General features: G+C 31.4%; 4 protein-coding genes across 12 annotated transcripts in view; 1 reads left to right on the forward strand and 3 right to left on the reverse strand.

Moving 5' to 3' along the window:
- Window positions 1-2,469: 2,469 nt before the first annotated feature.
- On the forward strand, window positions 2,470-5,704 carry LOC126756815 (probable lysine-specific demethylase 4A). Of its 2 annotated transcripts, XM_050470221.1 has the most exons (4): window positions 2,470-2,954; window positions 3,021-3,882; window positions 3,947-4,197; window positions 4,357-5,704. In XM_050470221.1, exons 1-4 carry the CDS (start codon window positions 2,708-2,710, stop codon window positions 4,401-4,403), a joined length of 1,407 nt encoding a protein of 468 aa, XP_050326178.1. In that variant the 5' UTR covers window positions 2,470-2,707; the 3' UTR covers window positions 4,404-5,704. The 2 variants fall into 2 exon arrangements, with proteins under 2 accessions (XP_050326178.1, XP_050326177.1); XM_050470220.1 differs by having other exon boundaries at window positions 2,473-2,954; window positions 3,947-5,704.
- Window positions 5,705-6,339: 635 nt separating this feature from the next.
- Window positions 6,340-10,748, reverse strand: LOC126756802 (cullin homolog 1). Of its 5 annotated transcripts, none has more exons than XM_050470199.1 (4): window positions 10,522-10,748; window positions 8,303-9,304; window positions 7,195-8,229; window positions 6,340-7,130 (listed from the first exon to the last, which is right to left on the reverse strand). In XM_050470199.1, the coding sequence occupies exons 2-4, from the start codon at window positions 9,155-9,157 to the stop codon at window positions 6,729-6,731; spliced, it is 2,292 nt and encodes a 763-aa protein (XP_050326156.1). In that variant the 5' UTR covers window positions 9,158-9,304; window positions 10,522-10,748; the 3' UTR covers window positions 6,340-6,728. The 5 variants fall into 5 exon arrangements, with proteins under 5 accessions (XP_050326156.1, XP_050326157.1, XP_050326152.1 ...); XM_050470200.1 differs by lacking the exon at window positions 10,522-10,748 and adding an exon at window positions 10,288-10,400; XM_050470195.1 differs by lacking the exon at window positions 10,522-10,748 and adding an exon at window positions 10,094-10,150.
- Window positions 10,749-11,116: 368 nt separating this feature from the next.
- Window positions 11,117-12,249, reverse strand: LOC126756841 (uncharacterized). Of its 2 annotated transcripts, none has more exons than XM_050470257.1 (3): window positions 12,163-12,249; window positions 11,623-12,101; window positions 11,117-11,548 (listed from the first exon to the last, which is right to left on the reverse strand). In XM_050470257.1, exons 2-3 carry the CDS (start codon window positions 12,090-12,092, stop codon window positions 11,392-11,394), a joined length of 627 nt encoding a protein of 208 aa, XP_050326214.1. In that variant the 5' UTR covers window positions 12,093-12,101; window positions 12,163-12,249; the 3' UTR covers window positions 11,117-11,391. The 2 variants fall into 2 exon arrangements, with proteins under 2 accessions (XP_050326214.1, XP_050326215.1); XM_050470258.1 differs by having other exon boundaries at window positions 11,623-12,098; window positions 12,163-12,221.
- A 524-nt stretch (window positions 12,250-12,773) lies between these two features.
- The window catches only part of LOC126756797 (serine-rich adhesin for platelets), a 207,783-nt gene continuing 197,243 nt past the window's right edge, over window positions 12,774-23,313 (reverse strand). For all 3 annotated transcript variants that reach the window (XM_050470186.1, XM_050470187.1, XM_050470185.1), the window contains one exon: window positions 12,774-14,936. In XM_050470186.1, coding sequence (XP_050326143.1) covers window positions 14,733-14,936 — 204 coding nt within the window. In that variant the 3' untranslated portion in view covers window positions 12,774-14,732. The remainder of the gene's footprint in view (window positions 14,937-23,313) is intronic.

The following is a 23,313-nucleotide window of genomic DNA, read 5'->3' on the forward strand; positions in this document are numbered from 1 at the left end:
CTTAATTTATAACGATAACAGGTCTGTAGTTAGATCGGTACATACATGTGTACATGCATTTAGTACTTATACTCGTTTGTTTATCTTAGGCATATCAAAACATAGCGATTAAGTTATAACTTTGTCATATTTTATAGGGGATCGTTGCAATCATAGTACAGCCAGATTGCGTTGACTCTCACATATTTCGGATGTGCATATTCAGCTAAAAAAATGATGTATGAATACATAATTGACACTTCTGCCCTTAGAAGGTTAGAGGCCTGCTTCTTCCAAATGGAAGATCAATTTTAGTACATGTAAGCCGCCTCACCCTCAATTTGGTCGGAGGTTTAACTTACTAGGTGTGTTCAAAAAGTAAGGTGTTTTTTGAATTTCGTGGTGCATGTGGATTCTAATTTAAAATATTTCGTGTAACATTCCAATGTAAGTCATGATATCTATGTATTGGATCTATAACTGTTTTCATGAAAATTATTGTCCTTCTAAAACTATAACATTTTTCAATCCTTCAAGCAAAGTAAGAATTTCTTCCACCGTTTTGACGACCAATAATGAATCGAGCTAATTTTTCGGAATCAAGTTCTTGTATGGAAAACTTTCACATTTGACAATGTATTTTCACCAAATTTGGTATATATTATTTTCTAAGGCAACAATGTAATCTCCGAAGAAATTGGTCAGATCGGTTAACTATAGCATATAGCTACCATACAAACTGAACGATCGGAATCAAGTTTTTGTATGGAAAACTTTCACATTTGACAATGTATCTTCACCAAATTTGGTATATATTATTTTCTAAGGCAACAATGTAATCTCCGAAGAAATTGATCAGATCGGTCAACTATAGCATATAGCTACCATACAAACTAAACGATCGGAATCAAGTTCTTGTATGGAAAACTTTCACATTTGACAATGTATCTTCACCAAATTTGGTATATATTATTTTCTAAGGCAACAATATAATCTCCGACAAAAATTGTTCAGATCGGATTACTATAGCATATAGCTTACGTACAAACTGAACACATAGTTACTAAAAGAAATGCACCTGTATATTAGCTTCGGTGCAGCCGAAGTTAACGTTTTTTCTTCTTGATACTCATAGCTGTACACTGTCTTCAAAATCATCTTTCAACACTTCTTGGCTTCAATTTATATGGCGCCCAATTATATTCGCCTGCTTTTCAACGTTTTAAAATGACAACTTGGGTGTCTGAGAATCCTAAAGATTTTGCCAGCTCTACTTGTGTTTGGATCAAATTATTTTACGTTCAATTTAACGATTAAAATGAAATTAAGTCTTATAATAAAGCTGAAAATGCCAAATGGGATAAACAGTCAGTCCGTATATTCTACTGATAAAAATATTGAAGAAAGTAAAAATTTGTCAAAGAAAAGATTTAGCATCTCAGTCTGTACGAACCAAGTAGTTCATAAGTGCTTAACTATGGCCGATTTTCGACACAATCAGAATGATGAGACGAGTTGAAATCCGGGTGACTGTCTGTATGTCCGTCCGTCCATCCGTACAAGCATAAACTTGAGTACAAATTGAGATATCTTGATGAAACTAGGTTTACGTGCTCCTTGCCACCCAATAGAGGTTGGTATTTCAAATGGGCTATAACTAAGCAACATAAGTATGTACATAAGTATTAGGACACAACACTGTAATTTAGTACAAACGATGATCAGTGAATGACATCTACGAGTTGAAACATTTTAAAAAGTGTACATTTCTCACAATCCATATAAGCTACATATATGGACCAAACTTGCTAAGGAGTAAATATTGATGTACCCCCATAAACATACATACATATATGTATAAGTATGTATATATGAAAATGGGTGAAATCGATAGAAGAAGTGTGGATATTGTACTCTCCATATAACAGTTATTCTCTACTCACTAATTTAAAATTAATTAAATACCGACTTCCTTTTTAAAAATAATTACACTACTCAACAAAAATGAAGGAAAAAATTGCCACTGATGTGCCAAGAGGACTGTGGGATACTATCTTTTTAATATTTATTATTATTTAGCAAACCAAAATTAGCAAGAAAATCCCTCTAACATTACAGTCGCAAAATTACTGTAAATTAGCGTATTAAGAGGAATTTTCGTAGATGCTATAACAAAACGAACGATATAATGGGAGTTCAATAAAAAATATTCGAGAAAATTTTACCATTTCGGGGGTTGAAAAATTTTCAGACGTTCGAAGATGGCTTAAAAGTTTCTCAGTCGAGTCGACTAAATTAGTATCTTACTCAAATTGAGTTATAAAGCTATACCAGAGATGTTACTTTTTTCAAATATACATGGTATGAATGCGATACTTTTAATTATTTTACTAATTTAGATTTAAATTTAAGACCTATAACAAATATAAGTTATATTTATAAAACAAAAACTAAATAAATGGCTTTTATTTAAACCATTAGTAAGTAATTAATAATTTGCTATAAAGATAGTATATTTTCACAAAGTTTATTGAGCAACACTAAATGCGACTCTGTGTATAACAGCTGGCATTGCATATTCTGCATTGATAATTTTCAGAAAAACTAGTGAAAACATTAAGCTCATCTATAAATATACATCTATTACTTGTTGTACATAATAATAAAATTTTTCAAATATCATAATTATAAAATTTGAAAGAAGAAAATTTGATTGTGTTGTCATAAAATGTCCCTTAATTCGGGCTGCACTGAAAATGAGCGTAATAAGATACCAAGGATCATGACGTTCCGTCCCAGCTACGAGGAATTCAAGAATTTCTCAAGTTATGTCGAATACATGGAAAGTCGTGGTGCAAACTTAGCCGGACTAGCAAAGATTATACCACCACCAGAATGGGTGCCACGGAAATCCGGTTATAATATAGACAATATAAATATGACAATACCCGCACCAATTTGTCAAGTAGTATCAGGTAAACAAAATGCAACCACAAATTTGCACCTTTTGTTTTTCATTTTCGCATACCTTAATTTTACAGGTAAACAAGGTGAATATCAGCAAATCAATGTGCAGAAACGTTCTATGACTTTGCGACAATTTAAAGAAATGGCTGAGTCGGAACGTTATCAAACGCCACGACATTTTGACTACGATGATTTGGAACGAAAATATTGGAAAAATGTAACATATATAGCACCATTTTATGCGGCTGATGTAAAAGGTTCCTTAAGTGATCCGGATTTGCGAATTTGGAATATAAATTGTTTAGACACAATACTGAATTACGTGAACAAGGATTACGGTATTGAAATTGACGGCGTAAATACGGCTTATCTGTATTTTGGTATGTGGAAGAGCTCTTTTGCTTGGCATACAGAAGATATGGATTTATATTCAATAAACTACCTCCATTTTGGTGCACCAAAGACTTGGTATGCAATACCACCCGCATATGGTCGGAGATTAGAAAAGTTGGCGAATAGACTTTTCTATGAAAACTATCAAAATTGTAACGCATTTCTGCGTCACAAAATGACACTGATAAGCCCACAAGTATTGCGACAGAATAAAATACCGTTCAATAAAGTAACACAAGAAGCTGGAGAAATTATGATAACATTTCCTTTTGGCTACCATGCTGGTTTCAATCATGGTTTTAATGGCGCAGAGTCAACTAATTTCGGTTCTAAGCGATGGATTGAGTATGGCAAGCGTGCCAGCATTTGTAATTGTCGGAAGGATATGGTGAAAATATCAATGGAAACATTTGTGCAGCGATTCCAGCCAGAACGTTACGAAAACTGGCTAAAAGGTATCGACTATGGTTGTCATCCAGAAGAACCTGGGAAAATTTGCGCTGCACCACCACCCACAATCAATAAATATTACTATTCTAAGAGGTAAGAAGTTTTTGCAATTTATATTTTTATTTTAATAAATGTAACCTATTCTTACTATATGCAGAAGACAGTCTGAATCAATGGAGTCGGTAGCGTCACAAAGTTCAACGTCAAAAGCTAAGGATTCCAAACAAAAGCGTGGTTGCACCTCACTTGCTGTGCCAGAAGACCCCGCCACCAATGCGTGTTTTGCCAAAGTGCCGAAAATTATATTAACGAAAATAGATAGTGCTAGCAGCAAAAATCTAGATTTTAATGCCATAGCAGTGGTGCGCCTCAAAAAACTTTGGAATGACATACCATGTGAAAAGGAAGGTAAGAATCTGCTAACCAATGGCATAATCAAAAATACCAAAAGGATGCGTTTTCAAACGAAAACTATAAAGCTAGATGATGAGGACTAGTCTCAAGTTAGATTTTTATTTTATTTAACATTACTTTGATTATTTATTTTTTTATACCTATATGCATAAGGAATGATTTGCTATGACATTCGACTGACGTCACCTCGATTGGATTAGTAAAAATGACAGCAGTTTTAACAAAGCCGCATCTGTAACGGTGAAAAATGCTGTAAATACTACAAAAGCCTTTACATTAATCGAGCTCCTTCATATAATATTAATATATTTTGTGTTTGTTTGTAATGCTATATGAAACTGCTGACATTTATCCATAATGGTTAGAGATTTGTAGCACTAAAATTAACACTAATTAATTTTACGTTTATATGTAAATGTCAATTTTCTTTTATTTTATTCCATTTGTTAAACAAATCTGCAATTGCGGGCAAAATATAATTTATTTTTAAAAGGATGTTCACATAGTCTAGTCTTGGCATTACTTTTCGCAATCGATGGCCATACAAAATTTTCCATTTTGAGCAATATTTTATATTTTCTAATATTAAATAACATACACTTTTTTGATTTTTTGGACTCTGTGAATTTTGTACGAGTTATTGTTTAAAAGTTGTATTTAGATTTAATAAAAATATATATGTTTTAACAAATGTATATTTAAATTTAAGACTTTCAAGCAGGAATCACATGATGTGACAAAACAAAACAAAAAAAAAAACAGCTCCAGATGTGAACATTAGTATTATGTACATACAGTGCGTCTAAATGTGTGTGTATATAACGACTATGTTTAAAATTTATGTAATGTTACTTAATTCTTGTGACCATTTGTTTATTTAATGAAAGCCAAAACAAATTTATATTTCTTATCATTTAAAATTCTTACCTAGCTTAGAACGACTATTTGGTCAAACAAAATCATATATTATTAAGGGTCCTTCTCAAATCATTAATTGATTGAGTAAAACATACAAACACCAATTGACAATTTTTTTTTGTAATTATTCTTATGAGCCTATATTGAAGCAAAAGGACTGTCAAATTGTATCATAACCATATGTTTGGTTTATTTAGCTATTAAGAGTAGTACACATAAGTATGTACTGAATTGATGGTGTTCTAAGGCTACGCATAGAATCCTGCCCGATAAAGAAATTCAAGGTGCTCGGCCGCCATGGATTATGGCTTCTACATCTCTGAGTTTTTTTCCCAGCAAAAAAATTGCAAGAGATTTGCTCAAACGAAGAGTGTCGTTATCCTCCTAACTATTCAGTTTAAACATTTTTATATATAAATTTTGCATACAAAAAAAGACATTAGGTTGTGTATTTCTAATAAATTAATACTCACAACTAAACTTGTGTTTGGTTCGAGAAGAATACATATGTATTATATATATATAAGTATATATAAAATAATATTGTAAAATAAAAACACACAAAAAAAAAAAAATAAAATAAAATACTGTGCTCAGACTTGGAGCTGTAATTGATGTCTACGTATATTATAATATTCATGTTGTCGCAGGTAATATTTGGAAATCGTAATCAATTTTATTACAATTTATTTAAAATTTTGAGAAATTGATCAACAGTTTCGATTAATGGCTTTTTAATATAACTGAATCGATTAAGCGTTTACCAACACTGATTCCCATTGTTTTTATCCTTATTCTGCTTCGCCTCATGATCGCATGTTGGAAATAAATTCCTGGAAGTGCATATCGGGCAATTTTTCGTTACTCGCTGTGCATTTATGTTCGCCTGGTAATCAGAATACATTTTTCTACCGTTTCTCGTACAAACAGCGGGCGCTGCCGAGTTGATTGATTGCGTTGCTTTGTGGTTCTCTCAACTGCGTACAGGCGATCATGAAAAGTAGGAAGGTGTCGAATATTCCCTAGTCAGGCGTTTAACAACAATAATTCAACTATTCATTGGAAGTAATTTCCAGACGTACATATGCGGACCCTTACATTGCATTTATGTTCGCCTGGTGTGCAGAACTCGGATTACAAAGCAGCGAAAAACCGAAAGCGACGCCGACCGAAGTGATTGAAAGTTCTAGGCACCCTACTACACAATAAAAATGAATGTAAAATTGCTAATTTTTTATATTTTATTATTTGCATTACATATCCAATGGATTTTATGATTAAAAACAAATAGTAAGCCCAAAAGAAATGATGCTTCGAAATAAACTGAATGACATGATTTTTGTTTGTTTGGAATATTATTGAAAAGTCAAAATAGAATTATTGTTTTCCAATAATTGCAAATGTCATGCGTTCAATTAGTTAACTTATTCGTTATTATTTTTGAATGTAACATGCGTTGCGTGAAGTTTGAAATTGGTTAAAATGCTAATTTAACAAAAAAAAAAATATTAAAAATATGAAATAATTCTCAACGCCCCTGCACGAGTTGTTTATGTGCAACTGCTGATTGAGTGTACGCACTGATTTCAGTGATTTGAGTAAAACATTTAAGCCAAATAACTATAAGTATCCTTTTGTCCTTCCATACGCTCTAGATACTCCTTTTCGATTAGAATATCAATGCATTTTTTGATCACTTGCACCTTAGGTTTGAAGCGAGACGCCAACTGATTGAGTACTTCGGTAATAAGCTGGGTGTGATTGAGCTTCTTACGCATCTTCATAATGCGCACAATGGCGGCCTGTATGAGCAGTTTGCGATCCTCTTCAATATGTTTATGTACGGCTTCTTGCTCCACTTTGAGCTCAGTCTTAAGCGGTTGATTGATGTTAATGCGAAGTTTCTTGTTTTTATAATCCAAGAATAGCTCCATCACAGAATTGGGATTGAGTGAATTCTCATCGTCCGCACACACAAGCAGTTTGGCTTTCATCAAAATCTGCAGCACCTGTTTAAAAGTATGTAAATATTGTAATTTGATGTCTGGGATAAATGAAATATGAAAATATTACCTGTTTTAGATTTTCTAAGCTAATTTGCGTATTTTCCTGCAATTGTTGTAAAGTGAATTTAGTTTGATCGTTGAACTGCAGCAGCACAGCCATTTGAAACGTGCTTGCTTGCAATGTATACCGATTGCGGAAACAATTGGTCACCAAATCACCTTTGCACAGATTATATAACCAATTCAGTTTGCGGCCTGAATGCCGATTTGCATAGAATTCATTGAACTGCTGTACGGAACGTTCCAATTCGGAGGGCAGCAAAAATGTGGTACTCTGATTAAATGGCCATGAACCGGATGACAATACTTCAATGCTAAAATCAATTTCTTGTGGTATTCTTGCGTTCACTAAGTGCTGCTTGAAGCTAGCATTCAAATCCTTGGAAAGACCAATATCTTGGAACATCCTTTGCAATTTGATTGTGTATTCGTAACCACAAGTTTGCTTCAATTTCGAAATCATTATCGCCTCCGCATCATCTGAAGCCGATGTATGATACACTAAACGTTTGGCAAGCATTTTTGAGTAGAACTTTTGGAAAACGTCCTTGTCTTCAATATATTTAAAGACAACCATAACTTGGTTCAAATTGTCCTCGAGCTCTTTATCTTCGGGATTCTTGGAAGATTTCTTCAGCAATAAATCGCAGTATTTGGCAAGCAATTCTGGCGACTTATTAGCGCTATTCACCTGTGTCACTTCATTCAAGTTGATGAATTTCTCACATGCTTTGTCAAGTGCAGCCACAAAACCGTTATCATTGTTGAAGGCCATGACCACGAGACCATGATATTTCTTATGTACTTCTAATATGGTTTGCACATACAATTTCGGATCGTTTGCTGCTTCAGCGCCGGCTTTCTTTATGGCCTCAGTACCTTGCTCTAATATGTGCTCGCCAAGTAGTAGCTTTAGATCGGTTAAATTTTCGGGATTACGTGCTACTAAACTGTACATGCGTTTCAAGTCATCATTCTTATCATCATTAAGAAATTTTTGAAATTCAGCGCGCAATCTAACTAAATGCTTCTCAATCAAAGCCTGTAGGAAGATATAAACAAATTTCGCTTGTTTTTAATGAATACAATACAAATAATGATAGATTAAATAATACCTGTTCACACGTCTTGATCAATATATTATGTGTACTCTCATGTAAATATGAAAACTCGTCACGATTCACTCGTTTGCTTTCTTCGTCAAGGCGATCTTCAACGTGCTTTAAATAATCAGACACTGAAGAGTTATTCAGATATACTTCCGATTCCTTTTTATAAAACTCAGCAGTTTTCAGTATAAACTTATTCTCAAAGTGATCTCTATATACAGATAATTTTTTGGAATTATCCGAATCTGTATCTTCTTCATTAAAGCCTAATTCCACATAAGAATTTATGACACTCTTAATGAGGTGACGATTTATAGTTTGAGAATTACGTTCCTCTTCAATGGAGCGCAGTACTGCATTTGTAACGGATTCATTTAGATTTTCAAATAAATTTTCTTTCCACGTAACCAATGCAAGTCGATATACGTCATATATACCCTTTTGACCCTCCTCGCATTCTCGCTTCACCCAATGCCGATTTAAATAACTGCATATACCGTTGAGCACTTTACTTGAGAATTGATATGATTCCCATTGCTTGGTGTAGTGCGTCAGCCTAATTTCTTCACCCTGAATATATTCAAAGGCTTTCTGTAATCTAGTTAAATAATTTTTAAGGAACTCCTTTAGACGGTCATATAATTTTTTGCCAACGAGTTGTGCGCCACCTGCACGGACCATGGAACGTTGCACAGTATTCACACTTGTACAATAGTTATATACAAATGTGTACAGGTGCATATAACGATCAGTCGATAGATTAGACTTTTCTGGTTGAAACACTTGTTTAATGCCATCTTCCAATTCATTCCAGATATCATCGAGACTTGTTGGCTTCACTACCGCATTGGGACGCTGCATTTTCTTGGCTACGGGTGCAAATGCGCAAGAAGCGTTGCGTGGAGAAGTCGCAGTTTGAGACGTTAACGTTGCTAGTTGCTGCTCGTGCACTTGTCTTTTTGAGGCTCTATTACGCTTTATTTTTAATGGATTTATGATGGAAAATCTCTGCATTATAAAATATATGAAAAAAAATTAAATATTAAATAAAAAAAAAATAGTTTATTTGAACTAGTGTTCGTTTTTTAAGGTCACTGAAAAGTCGCTTTCCCAATTTTTCCAATTAAATATTCTTTGTTTAAATTTGTGTGTTTTTTGTGCATGAAACCAGGATAAACTTGTGAGCTTAAACCGTTCTAACTGAAATGGGATAACATTTTAAACGCAAAATGCAACCAATTGTGTTGTTTCAGGCATTTATAAATAAAATGTATTGAAACAAAATACCGTAGCACGTAAAATTAAATATATATGCGTGGAATACACCTTTCTAACTGTTACCATTATTTTTTAGGGTTGTCTTGAAATATTGATACCAAATTAATGTTTTGTTATATTTACTAGCTCCACAAGTTATTACACATTTAGAAACTGTTTTATTATTGCAGAAAAAGATTGATTTTCCTTCTTTGTGGTGTACACAAAAACATATGGCAACAGCCTTCCAACTTTCCAATTCAATTAATGCTACTTGATACAAGTATAGTTTCCTCACTTGCACTCACATATGTATATCAAATAACTCCGTATGGAATGAGGAAGTAATATGATAAGAAAGAGAAACAAAATGATTTTTCAACAGCACTCTTCGCATCAAATTGGTATTAATTTTTTTCCTATTTAATTTATAAAAGGTTCGCAACTTTTGCTGGGGTCAACAATTTTGTGACCTCGGTGCAGTTGCTTGGCTTCGTCATTGCTCAATATCACATTTTCTCCTCTAAACCTTATGCTTACTTCATGATTTATGCCAATCCAATGAAATTTACTGAAAATCATGAGCCAAAGCCAGATAAGTATGTACATACATACACACGAGCTGCTTACATGCACAAACAGGCACCAACAAAAAAATTTTTTTCTGTAGTAATCTCACATTGCACGCTTATTATATATTTCTTTAATTTATGTTTTCCGTGTTTATTTGTTACCTTTAACACTATTAATTTAGTTTCGTTAATTTATTTCCAATATTTTAAAAATTTCTATTGTTAATAATTCACGCATAATTCTCTTTGTATACAAAAATTAAATGACTATCTCAAAACACGATGACACACGATCATCGAAATCAAAATACAGTGAATTATTGTTTAGGGCATATTCATTACATGAAACAACATGATAGCTATTTCTCATTTATTTACTTCCTATAAATCACTTACACTTGCAAAACAATGTTAAATTGTGTATGTTATTAAAAATACAACAGCTCACTTCTAGCAACTTTAACTAATAGAAATTATCATTATTTAATGTTTAGCTTTTCTTGGATGGGACAGCACCAAGTTGCTTCCAAGCACTGGAATGCTTTTGTGAGTTGCCATACTTTTACTTTTCGTAGCAATAATTGAAGTTGTTATTAGTAAATAATTTAGTTTTAACATATGATCCACAAGAATTGAAATATATTTTAAATTTTAATAGAATTTAAAGAAACAATATTTATCCAAAAATGCAGATTATTCATAAAATATTTATAATCAAATATGATTTGGCAAGACTATACGTTGTTACCAATGTTGCTTAATTATATTGTATCTTAAGAGTTTCGTCAAAAAAAGGGTGTTATGGGTAAATTTAATATTTATTATTTAACATTTTTTAACGTTGGTTGTCAAAAAGCCGTTACTATTGTTGTTTCAAAAAAAAATATCAGATTTATATATTGTTTACAACTTAATACTTCCAATAATGATTGTAGACAAATAAAAAATATCTACATATATATAAGCTTGAAACTTTTAAATTAAAAACGTATTTATATTTAAGCCCACTTATAGTTGGATCTTATTCAAGTACATATGTACATTCATAAATATTTTATTAGTATCACAAATTTGTTTCGAGTAGAGAGTTATAATATACCACGGAAAATGGAGAGTACTGTATGCTCCCCAAATCTAACTTATTATAAATGGATCTCAAAAACATAAATAAATACAATTCAAAAACAGAACATAGAAAGTTATAGGATTGTATCCAAACGATTTTTCTGTTCCATTATGTAAGTAATATTTCAATGCAATTCATACTCATAATATTCGAATTTGTTGGCGATTCACTTCGAATAAAGTATGATCTTCATCCTCACTATTATCATCCTCAATAGAAACGGGTAGAGGTACCAGCTCATGCGTACTGCGATCACCTTGTACACCGTACCTGCGTTCAGCTCTCGACAAACGCAATCTTCGGTAGAATAAAAGACAATTTCACACACGTGTGCTGGCGGGTGGTTTGTTATAAAGCAAAAAAGCACTTACCTATAAACCCGTACAACAATAAAGAGCATTGCGCACATACTAAGGCCAATAAATATATAGAACCCGGTTATATACGAACCGGGCAAATCATCATCTTCATAATCGAGATTTGCATCTTTGGTTTTGTATTTCGTTTCTTCAACTACGTGACTAAAACGCTCTTTAGGTGATATCGTTGGTTCCTGTGGTACAGGTGACAGTTTTTGTTGTTTTTCTACCGCGAAACTTTGTTGGTCATTTTTAATTGTTGTTATTTGTTCATGTGCTGCTGCCGGTTCTTCTTTAGCGTTCTTATCGGGGACAACATGATGCAATTCATTCTCGGGAAGTTTTATTACTTCATCCACAGGTATCTTATCATCATGCAAATCTTTTTTCAATGTTTGATTCCCGGCAGAGACGTTTACTGTTAGCAAATATAAGCACATAATCAGTAGTGTAAAGCAATCCATTAATTTCAGTTTAGCCATTCTATGCTTCTGTAAAAAGTTGAGTTTTATTTGCTTCATTTGAGAAATATTTAATTGATTGTTTATTTACCCAACAAAATTGCACAGTTCACACAACATACTCGCCTGTAGTGAATTGTATGTTTTTAAGCCTAAAGCAGTGTGGCCAGATGTTGTATGCCTATGTGCATTTGATGAATTTGTCAAGCTTGACAGTATACAATGTAGTTGCCTTTTTTTATAGCTTAAGCTGTTTTTTTCTGTTATTTTTAAAATTGTTGATGCATCTTAATTTTTTAAAGATTTTGTATTTTTTTGCGTTTATTAACTTGAGTTATATTCCATAATTATTTTCATCGCAGTGACTGGCTACACCGAACAGCTGACTCTTGTTTACATTTACTAGCGCCGTAGTGTATGCAATTGTTTTGTGGTAATTGTTTTGGAAGTACGCATATATTTACCAGTTACACTGTGGTGGATTTTATTTAAAATATATGTGCTTCTAGTTGGATTTTTTTTAAAGGTTAAAACAAATATTTCAATTGAAGATAATATTTTTTAATAATAAATATATTTTAAAAGAAATATATTATGTAAAGCATTTTCTGAGCGCCTTTAAAAATACCAATAATTTTCCGTATTGTCCTCAAACTCACCTTAGCAAATTTAAAATACCATTATTTGAAATAAAACACCGTGTTTAATTGTAGATTATTAAATTTTATATTGTTTAATTATGTATGGTCTAGACTTTTTAACTAAATATTATACATATATGGAAATTAAATGTTTATAATGCGTGCACATTTATATATTTGCATGTCTCTTGCGACTTGCCAAAAGAACGACAACTAATATACATACGTGTGTACATATACACTTGTTTACTAGTATATAATAGCAATATTATTCGTAAGAATATTCATTAGTTTTTATGTACATGTATGTATATATTGTTATTTATTTATATTTATGCATGTATGTATATGTATTTATGTACATGTGGGAATTATATTAAAAATATTTTATTATTGAAACGAGCTTACCACATACATATGTATACCGCGTGTGTAAACGTTTACTTAAGAGCGTACAAGGCAAACAAAAATGCGACTATTGTACAGCCTAACAACTAGCATCACATAGAGAATAATTTATTAACAATACTGTTGCCATACATGCATTTCGTTTAAGAAAATAGCGAAAATTCATAAAATTTTATTTACAAACATATATAGAGGTTTCATGTAAGTATGTTTGTTAACATTTTGATCGATTTGTATTTTCAATTTTTAATTAATTTCATATTTGTGGTATATATGCATGTATGTATGTGTGTTTTTAATGCTAAAACATAACTATTGAATATATGTACATATATTTGTATAATATGTACATACTTATATATATTATATTATACGTAATATATTTTTCACTAAATTAAAATATCTGTGATTTAGCTGCATGTAAAAACGATTTTTACATGCGTTGGCATATTTGCAATAATTTTGTTTCATTTATTTTTAATTTTTTTTTTTAGTTTAAAACATTAATTCAAAAATCGTTGATTTTCATTTATGTACATACATATGTATGCATATATTATTAAACTGGATTTCGGCTTTATGTACATATGTATAACTGTTTTTGCAAAAAATTATATACATATGCATATTTTCTTTTCTGACGTTGTGTTAATGCCCATTAAACATAACAAATATTTTTTTTTTATTATTTATTTATTTTTTATGTTTTCTATATAATTAACTTATTCGATATTTTTCATAAGCATAATTTTATTATTATTTCATATTTTATATTTAATGTTTTTGTTTTTTATTTAATTATTTTTAAGCTTTCGTTGTACTCCATAACATTACATTAAATTGCTTACATTATATATAATTAACTAAAAATATATTTCTCGATTTTTAATTATTTGTATTAAACATATTTTCGTGTTTATATATAATTTTTATGAAGGATATAGCAAAAGAAAAATTAAAAAAAAAATTATTAAGAATATAGCAAAAGAAAAGTCAAAAAAAATATGAAATAACAAGGAATGCAAAAAAAAAAATTAAATTAAGTCAAGCATAGAAATATTTAAATAGGAAAGCTACAAATATTTACATAATTATTACAAGGTTAACAGACTTACAAAACACATATTTTTCACAATTTCCAGCGTTCTTTGACTCTTTCGTATATAATTTCAGCGTGCTTTTCATATTTAGAACGATTTTTTTTAAACACACAAAAAACACTATTCCAAAACCAAAATTAATTAAAAATATTTTTCTAATAAACAATTTGAAATCAAGCTCAAAATCGAAACTGGTTTCAATAAAAATTTCAAATAAAAATGCTAACTAATAATAATGAAACTCATGTACCATAATCACCAGATCTAATAAAAGTTCGCATAAACAAAATTTCGAAAACAAAAATTAATAAAAAATGCTCAAATGTCATATGCAAACTGCTTTTATATAATGTTATGCTGAAGTCTATGCAATTTTGAATTTTATTTCAGTTTCGCTTACTTCGCGCTTTTTATTTTGTCTCCCATTTAGCTCTCTCTATTTCTATTCCTTTTCTTACAATAAGCTAAATTTTGTATTTTTCTGTAATTTCTTATTTTTCTTCACTTTTGCTTTAAATCATGCTGCCAAACATGCGCTTGCCGCGCGTCAACACCAAACTGACCACCATAACGGTGAGCAAGAAGAAGACCAGACTCAGAAATGTTGTGATGTAGCGACATCTTTGGCGGAATTTCTTTTCCTTTTCCATTTTGATGCGTAGCTGCTCGGCACGTGGCAGGTCCAAAGTGAAGTCGGACTCAGGACGTGATGATGGCTGTAATGATGTGAGAAGAAATATTTGAAATTAATAAAATGTTCAGTGCTTAGGGTGTAAGGAATAAGAGACACAGTACTGGCCCTAACCCCCAAAAATGTTTAAATTCAGTGGATTGATAATTAATTAATAAAATTACTAGTTTTTTCAACCAAAAATGCTAATGCTTTGATGTTGTTTATCATTATTTGTTACTAAAACCGTTATAAAGCCGAGTGTTTGTTTACAAACATTTACAGCAGGAGTAACAGTAGTAGTGACAGTATCAGTCACAGTAACACTAGCAGTAACAGCAACAGCAACAGCAAGTGAAGCAGTAACAGTAACCGTAACAGCAACAGTAACAGCAAGTGTAGCAGTAACAGCCACAGCAACAGCAAGAGTAGCAGTAGGAGTGACAGTATCAGTAACAGTGATTAATAATAAATTTCGTATTAACTGAAATATAGTTTATTTACTTATTACAACAAATACAAAATTGTGCACATATTTGTTATAATTTTGTTTTGCGCTGCAGCATTAGTGTTATTTTTTGGATTTTCCGCATTTCAACTTGAATTTTAATATAACCAAAAAACGTTGCAAATTTTAGTGAATTACAAAAACAATCAAAATTTACAAAAAAAGTCAGAAATATGATTATTAATTCATATTAAATCAAAAGAGTAATATGCTGATACTTAAACCTATATGAAACCAGTTTTCATGCAATAAATGTCGCCTAATACGCACCCTTTGATCACAAGACATTATTAAACCCACAAAAAAAGAAAAAAATATTCGCAAACTGGGACGACACGCTCTTTTGCTCATATATTCGCATATATGTTTGTATGCATGCATAAATAGTTACACATATGTACATACATATGTAAATGTGGGCTTGGAGCTTGGAGCCGCGCTGATTGACTGACGCTTGCGTAAGGTTAACTGTGTTCGCGCGCACGCGTTGAATGAAGTGATTTTGTGCTGATTAGTCGCCGGTAGACTAACTTTTGGTTGTTTTATGAAATTGTCATATATATTTACATACATGTAAGTATGTTTAATGTGAGTAGCAAAGTGATTTTATCAATTTCTTTCAAATCTCAACAATTTGAATGATGTTTCTGTGACTAAAGTCTATAATGTATATAGCTTAATGCTAAAATATATATGAGCTGAGTTGATTTAGCCATTTCCGATTGATTGTTGCTGTTGTTGTAGGGGTAGAAAACGTTTCTGAAGTAATTTCGGGAAATGGTGCCGAGTTGACAGACCTTTGCAGAATAAAAATACGGGTCCGTTTGTATTAATTAGAACCGACTGTTGTGGGAACGGTTCGTGTGGACGTCTATCTGTATATATGTATATATATGCGAATTGATTATGAAATTTTGCACACATCGTTTCTTCCTCAAGAAGCTACTCATTTGTCGACATGGACAATATCGAACGACTCTAGCATATAGCTGTCATACAAACTGAACGATCAAAATGAAATTCTTGTATGGAAACTTCTTTATTTGTGAACGTTTTTTCTTGCTTTTTTAATAAATTTTAATTTTTTTAATTAATTTTTAGTTATTGTTACCCTGTCTATTAAAAGTCATCGCACAAATCAGTAAAACCACTTAAACAATTAACACTATCAGTGCGCTGTTATAAACATAGAAACGGAAATGCAAAAAAAAATATATATCTACTAATTAATTTATAATGCAAAGTAGCAGCAATAATATACAACAAATTGCTTAAATACTGCAATTAAAAGCAATTAACAAATGCTACAAAGAGTGACCGTTTAAGAGTTTAATGGAAATTTGTTACGTATACGCCGTGTGTGACATATCGACATAAGCCAACCCTGTAGGAATGATTGCTAACATGATTTGTCAGTGTTAATTTTTTATAATTCATAATTTGGATTTCAAATAATTCTGGAAAAAGAATTCTCAAATGTTTTTATTAATTTTATTTTAATTTTTTTATATAGTAATTAATTTTTATTTAAATAATTTTTATATTAACTATTTTTAATTTTTTTTTAGATATTTTTATAACAAAACAATTTATTATTAAAATTTTGAAATATTTTTATGAATTTAATTTTTTCAATTTTATATTCTAAATGCTGAAATAATCTTTTATTAATAACTTTTGAATATTTTTATATATTATATTTTTATTTTTTTATATATTTTAAACATAAAATAGTTTTTGTATTAATAATTTTGAAATATTTTTCAATTTTAATTTATAAAATAATTATTCAAAAAATTTATGAAACCTTTTTTAATTGTGTTTAGATATTTTTATAATAAAACAATTTGTAATTTAATTTTTTTAAATAATTTTATAAACTGATATATAGTATTTTGTGTACATATGTATGTATATAGTAAAATCATTTTTTTTTGAATATTATTAAATATTTTTAATTTTTTGTTATTATTTTATATTTTAAGTCATGAAATAATTTTTTATTAATACGTCTTAAATATGTAATGAATTATATTTTTTATATGTTTCAAATAATAAAATAATTTTTATATAAATTATTTCTAAAATTTTTATAAAATTATCTTTTATATATTTTTTTAATATTTTTAAATAATTATTTATTGTGAATAATTTTTTTAATATTATTTTATTTTTTTAATAATAAGTTTTTAATATTTTATAAACTATATTTTTATTTTTTTTTTTTAAATTATGAAATAATTTTTCTATTCATAATTTGGAAATATTTTTCAATTTAAAATAATAAAATAATTTTTGTAACTTTTCTTTTATTTTTTTATAAATTTTAATTTATCTTGTTGAATTAAAAAATGTTGAATTAAAAAATTTATAACTGGTTTTAAACTACTTACTTTGACACTGATTTTGGACTAGTTTTTTTAATATTAATTTGAACTGGTGCTAAGATCAGGTACAATATTTATTTAACAGTAAAAGTATATGTAAGTAAAAAGATTTTTAATAGTAATAGACCAGAAGTAAAACATATAATTTTCAAAGAAGAAAAAAAACCGGTTTAGCCAAATAAACGTTAAAAGCTATTTAAGTGGAATATATGTAATATGAAATAATCTAAAAAAAAACTAATCTAAAACTACTTCACTACATTTAAGCTTTTTTCACAAAAAGCTCTAAGCTTTTATATTAAACAAAAATAAAGAAATTATATAAAAAAATGTTAGCTTTTATTTTTCTCGCACGGTGTACTTGTGATAATAGATTCATAACAACACTAAGAACAACAAATAGCAATAAAGTTCAACAGCCGTCATTGTGGTTATTGTGGTCACTCACGTATTGACAAGTGCAGCCACATAGCTAGCTAACTGATGGAAATTAAAAGCGATTAGCATGCGTTCAACGACAGCAACTGCAACAACAAAGTGGCCAATTAAATGCAAATAACTATTTATAGCGATATATGACCAGTATGTATGTGAGTATGGGTAAAAGCCAACGCTGGCCGATAACAACGACAAGCAACCTCTATTTTTGACCTTCATTGGATGTGCGAAAAAATGTGCATATAAATATATGTATGCATGTATTATTATGTACATATGTATGTATGTATGTATTATTATGTACATATGTATATATGCTTGTATGTATTATATATATATGTACGTTTGTGTATTTGTAGGCGTGCAAGTGCAAACATAAAATAGCTACTGTGCGCAAGTGCACAAGCTTGGCAGCCGTCCCACACACACACATACTCATACATACATGTGTACAAACAAATATTCATATTGCCATTTATTTATTTGCTCTCACGATGTTTGTTGGTGGCAAAATTTATTTGAAAAATGTTGTAAGGAGGTGTTAAGAGGCGTAGAAGTCAAGTAATCATCGCAGTCTCGACAGGCGTCGCACTTTTCGCAGCAATGCGGTTTGGCGAAGGCAAACAAAAAAAATGTGTGACAAAAATAAATGTTAACACAAAAAAATAGAAAGACAGCACAACAACAAACATTTTCTATGACCGCTAACAGGCAGCTAGCCATTCTTGCATAATCGTACAAAAGCTGACATTGGCATTTTTATGGCGAATTCACATTGTCTTCAATCGCGCTAAGCCATAAAATAATCAAATTGTTTAAAATTTGAAGTTCACACTGTCGATGTTTAACTGAAATGTTTATGTTTATCGCTTTTCATCAACTTTTTCTGTTATTTATTATTTTGATTACTTGCTATGAGTACATATGTACATCCACACATAAGCACTCACGGCGGCACTTGGTAAGTTGGTAGAAATTCCAGCGCGTCATCAGCACTGAAATACCAGTAGCTATTGGCTATTAGTTGCTAGCTGTTGTCGATGACGCCATCAGACGCTGATTTTTTCGTATGCAAGACGCGCACGCGTACATTGTTGAGCTACAAGGAGCTTGGCTGACTGGCCGGCTGTCAGCACATAATTATGAATGTGCTTGTTGTTGTATATATTTATATTTTTATATTTTTTATTTTTAGCAACAATGTAAGGTATTACCCACATTCACTAGCGTGTTTGTTGTTATTATTACTAATTTAGAAGCTATGCTAATAAAAGTTGGTTTTTATGCATGTGAGTATTTGCCTGTGACAATGACATTGCCCTTCGCCTACTTACAGTACTGTGTTAAATAATTTAAAGCAAATTGTGCGCGTTACGCAGAGATATGTGCTGTTTTCTACAAGCCGTGTACTTAGCTTTGCGCTGGAACTTCCGTTTGCACGTCTCAATTGATTCTTAAGAATCGGGTAATTACTGGGTAATTTTAGTTAGCTTCCTGTTACGGCAATTTGTTATACACAAATGTATGTAGGCATATATAGAAGTTGTCGGCAATTAGTTTGTTGGCATAAATAAATGTGTTATGTAATATATATTGAATCATATCTGATATTTTTGTAATAAGGAGATACCACTTTTAAATACTATTATTATTATTATCATTACCATATTATTATTACATCAATTATAACAATAAGTAAAATATTTGAATTAAAAATAAGGTATATTTATGTTCAAATAGACCAAAGAAACTGATTCTTTTGCAAAAAGGGCGTCGAGTAAAGATTTGTATTAAAATACGTGAAAATTTGTTCAGTCCGGGTCAATTTTGATCTAATCACTTTTCCAGATGCAGAAATATAGGGGTTACATGGGTTTACGGATTTCAAGAAATCGATTTTTTTATTGTCTTATTAAATTCTAAAATATTGTCCTAAATTTTCAAGTTCATCCGAGTAATACTTTCGGAGATACAACCTTGGAGAACTTGTGTGCTCGAGGTTAGCTAGGCTAAGTGCGCTGTCTTTAAACACGTTTTTTTCGAAACTGTGTTTTTGAAGTCGGTTGACAAGATTTCTCGAGAGCTACTCAACCGATCTTCATGAAATTTTACACAGGCTTTTGAGATACAATTCTTAAAGACGAAGGATTTTTTTTCGATTACAACGATTTGAAAAAAAAATATCGCGAAATTTTCACTGAAATTTTAATTTTTTGTAAAAATGTCTGCCAAAAATCCAACTATCAGTTTTTTTTCCTTCATCCAAGTTCTAAGTTTATGGTTTAATTAAAACAGGTATTTTTATACCCTGAACAGGGTATATTAAATTTGCCACGAAGTTTGTAATACCCAGAAGGAAGCGTCGGAGACACTATAAGTATGTATATAAATGATCAGTATGTTGAGCTGAGTCGATTTAGCCATGTCCGTCTGACTGTCTGTCTGTATATATACGAACCAGTCCCTCAGTTTTAAGGATATCGTTTTGAAATTTTGCAAACGCCATTTTCTCTTCAATAAGTTGCTCATTTGTCGGAACTGCCGATATCGGACCACTATAACATATAGCTGCCATACAAACTGAACGATCGGAATCAAGTTCTTGTATGGAAAACTTTTGCATTTGACGTGGTATCTTCACGAAATTTTACATGGATTACTGCTTAAGGTAATAATGTAATCTCCGAAAAAATTGTTCAGATCGGATTACTATAGCATATAGCTTCCATATAAACTGAATACATAGTTACTAAAAGAAATGCACTTGTGAAGGGTATATTAGCTTCGGTGTAGCCGAAGTTAACGTTTTTTCTTGTTTCACTTTAGATCATCTTGAAAGGAGTTATCCTGCCAACGCGGGCGCATCTTTTTTCCGAGACGTCAACGGAAATGGCGTCGCAATGGCCGAGTTTAAAATATTTTTTGTAAAATTTCAGAATTTTTGTATGTTTATTAATATAAAAAAATCTAGTGAGATATTTAATTTTTTCTGTGAAAAAGGCTGTTCTTTACCAGAGAAAACCCATGCAACCCCTTAAAAGTTTAAATTGTAATTATTCAAAAATACATTAAACGCTATAGTCGTCTAAGCCCACGCCTGCAGCTTAATATATCTACACATACATATATAGTTTATTTAGTCAAAATTATTTTATGCGTACTTCCCATTTGCCTAAATGACTAACTCGTGTGATCGTTATGGAAATGCCATATTTGGCCAAAATGTTCGCATTTTATTACAAATCGGTTGAAAATGCCAACCGAAGTACGTATTAAATTACCATATTATAAATATCCATTTCGGGTAGAACACAAATCAAGTTATGCGCCAATGCAATGCATGAATAATCCATGTTGCCAGCGTCAAGTGAAGCAAGGGAGGAGGGCTGTAAGACACAGATAGCCCAAAGCCTGATTTGTAATGCATCACTGAATTGCGAACAAGCTGCCGTGGTAAGACACTGCAGCAGCTGCAATTGCAATATTTTGCTTATGGCAAAGCTCTACATATCTATAGCTTTGTATATATGCATATGTACGAGTGTATGTAGTGTAGATTGTCAACGCAAATTGGCTGACCGAAAGCCAAAGCATTGAGCGTCAGCACCAAACTGTACAGCTTAGTAATCAGCAGCAGCGAGCTTGAAGATCATTTGGCAAATATTTGCAAATTACGACCGTAACGTTACGGCGAAACAGTGTAACCAGCGGGTAGCTTAATAAGCACACTAACGTATGCGTACATGGGTACATTTGTGGTATCTTTATAGGGTAAACTTGAGTTTGTGAAACTTGATGTGGGTTTAATTTTTGATGCAAAAAATTCGAAACTAGTCCGTCTGAAAATAACTAGTGACATAATAGTTAAACTTTAATTAATTTTGGTTTACTTTGTTGCTATTAAGGTAACTTGACTTAAATTCCGATTGCGCAAAAAAATTCTAAACTAGTCCGAAAATAACTAGTGACATACTAGTTAAAATTTAATTAATTTCGAGTTACTTTGAGGCAATTAAGGTAATTTTACTTAATTCTAATTATGTTTTAATTATAAGCAACTAAATTAATTCAAAATAAATTTCATATGCAAACGCATACACATACAAACACAAGTGCAGAGAAGGCAAATAGTTTCAGCAAGTTCTCAAAGCCACTTTTAGTTATCGCAACTAAGAAATTTTCCAGTAGCACTTATCTACACACCCACACACATACTTGCATATACAAATAAATCAATACTGGTGCGCCGAAGAATGAGTTGCCTTTATTTGTCCTACTCATAATGTGACTCAATGCCTCCAAGCATACATTTACACGTGCGGCTGTGTAGGTTTCAGTATTCGCTTAGCAACTAAATATGATCATTTGATGGTGAAACGGTTGTATATATATACATATGTATGTATATTCACTGCAGCTGCGGTTACTAATATTTGCACTGCTTTGCACGGCATTGCAAGCTTTGACCGATAAATGCGGCTGCTGGAGTTGCAATGCCACGTCATAAATAGCAGTAATGCCAACTAAAGCTAAACTAACGGCACAGCAGTGCGCATAGACGCTAGGCCAGACAAATGTATGTAGCTGTAACGGTCTTAGCCACAATGCAACCTAGTTTTGATTTTTGGCAATTCGATACTGAAGTGGAATTTTTATAATACCATAAAAGTGTACTGGTAGTTGGCAGAGGACTAAGGGGTAGTTGAAAGAACTTCTGAAGAAAGGTAATATGATATTATAAAAATCAGACATAAGTTAGACTTCGACTGCATATACCCTTCACAGGTGAATTTCTTATAGCATAAAAGGCTTTAAAAAGATTCTTATCTTGATTTTGATTGGCCTGTCTGTATGGCAGTTATATGCTATATTCGTCCGATTTGAATTATTTCTTTAGAGATTCTTCCGTTGACTTGGACAATCAGTGCCAAATTTCAGGAAGATATCTCGTCAAGTAAAAAAGTTTTCTGTACAAAGAATTGATTTTGATTGTTCTGTTTGTTTGGAAGCTACATGCTATAGTCGCCCGATATCACCGGTACAAATGAACAGCTTCTTTGGGAGATAAGACGTATGCAAAAATTCAGATC

The sequence above is a fragment of the Bactrocera neohumeralis genome, chromosome 4 (genome assembly GCF_024586455.1).
Source record: "Bactrocera neohumeralis isolate Rockhampton chromosome 4, APGP_CSIRO_Bneo_wtdbg2-racon-allhic-juicebox.fasta_v2, whole genome shotgun sequence".
NCBI classification, from domain to species: Eukaryota; Metazoa; Arthropoda; class Insecta; order Diptera; family Tephritidae; genus Bactrocera; species Bactrocera neohumeralis.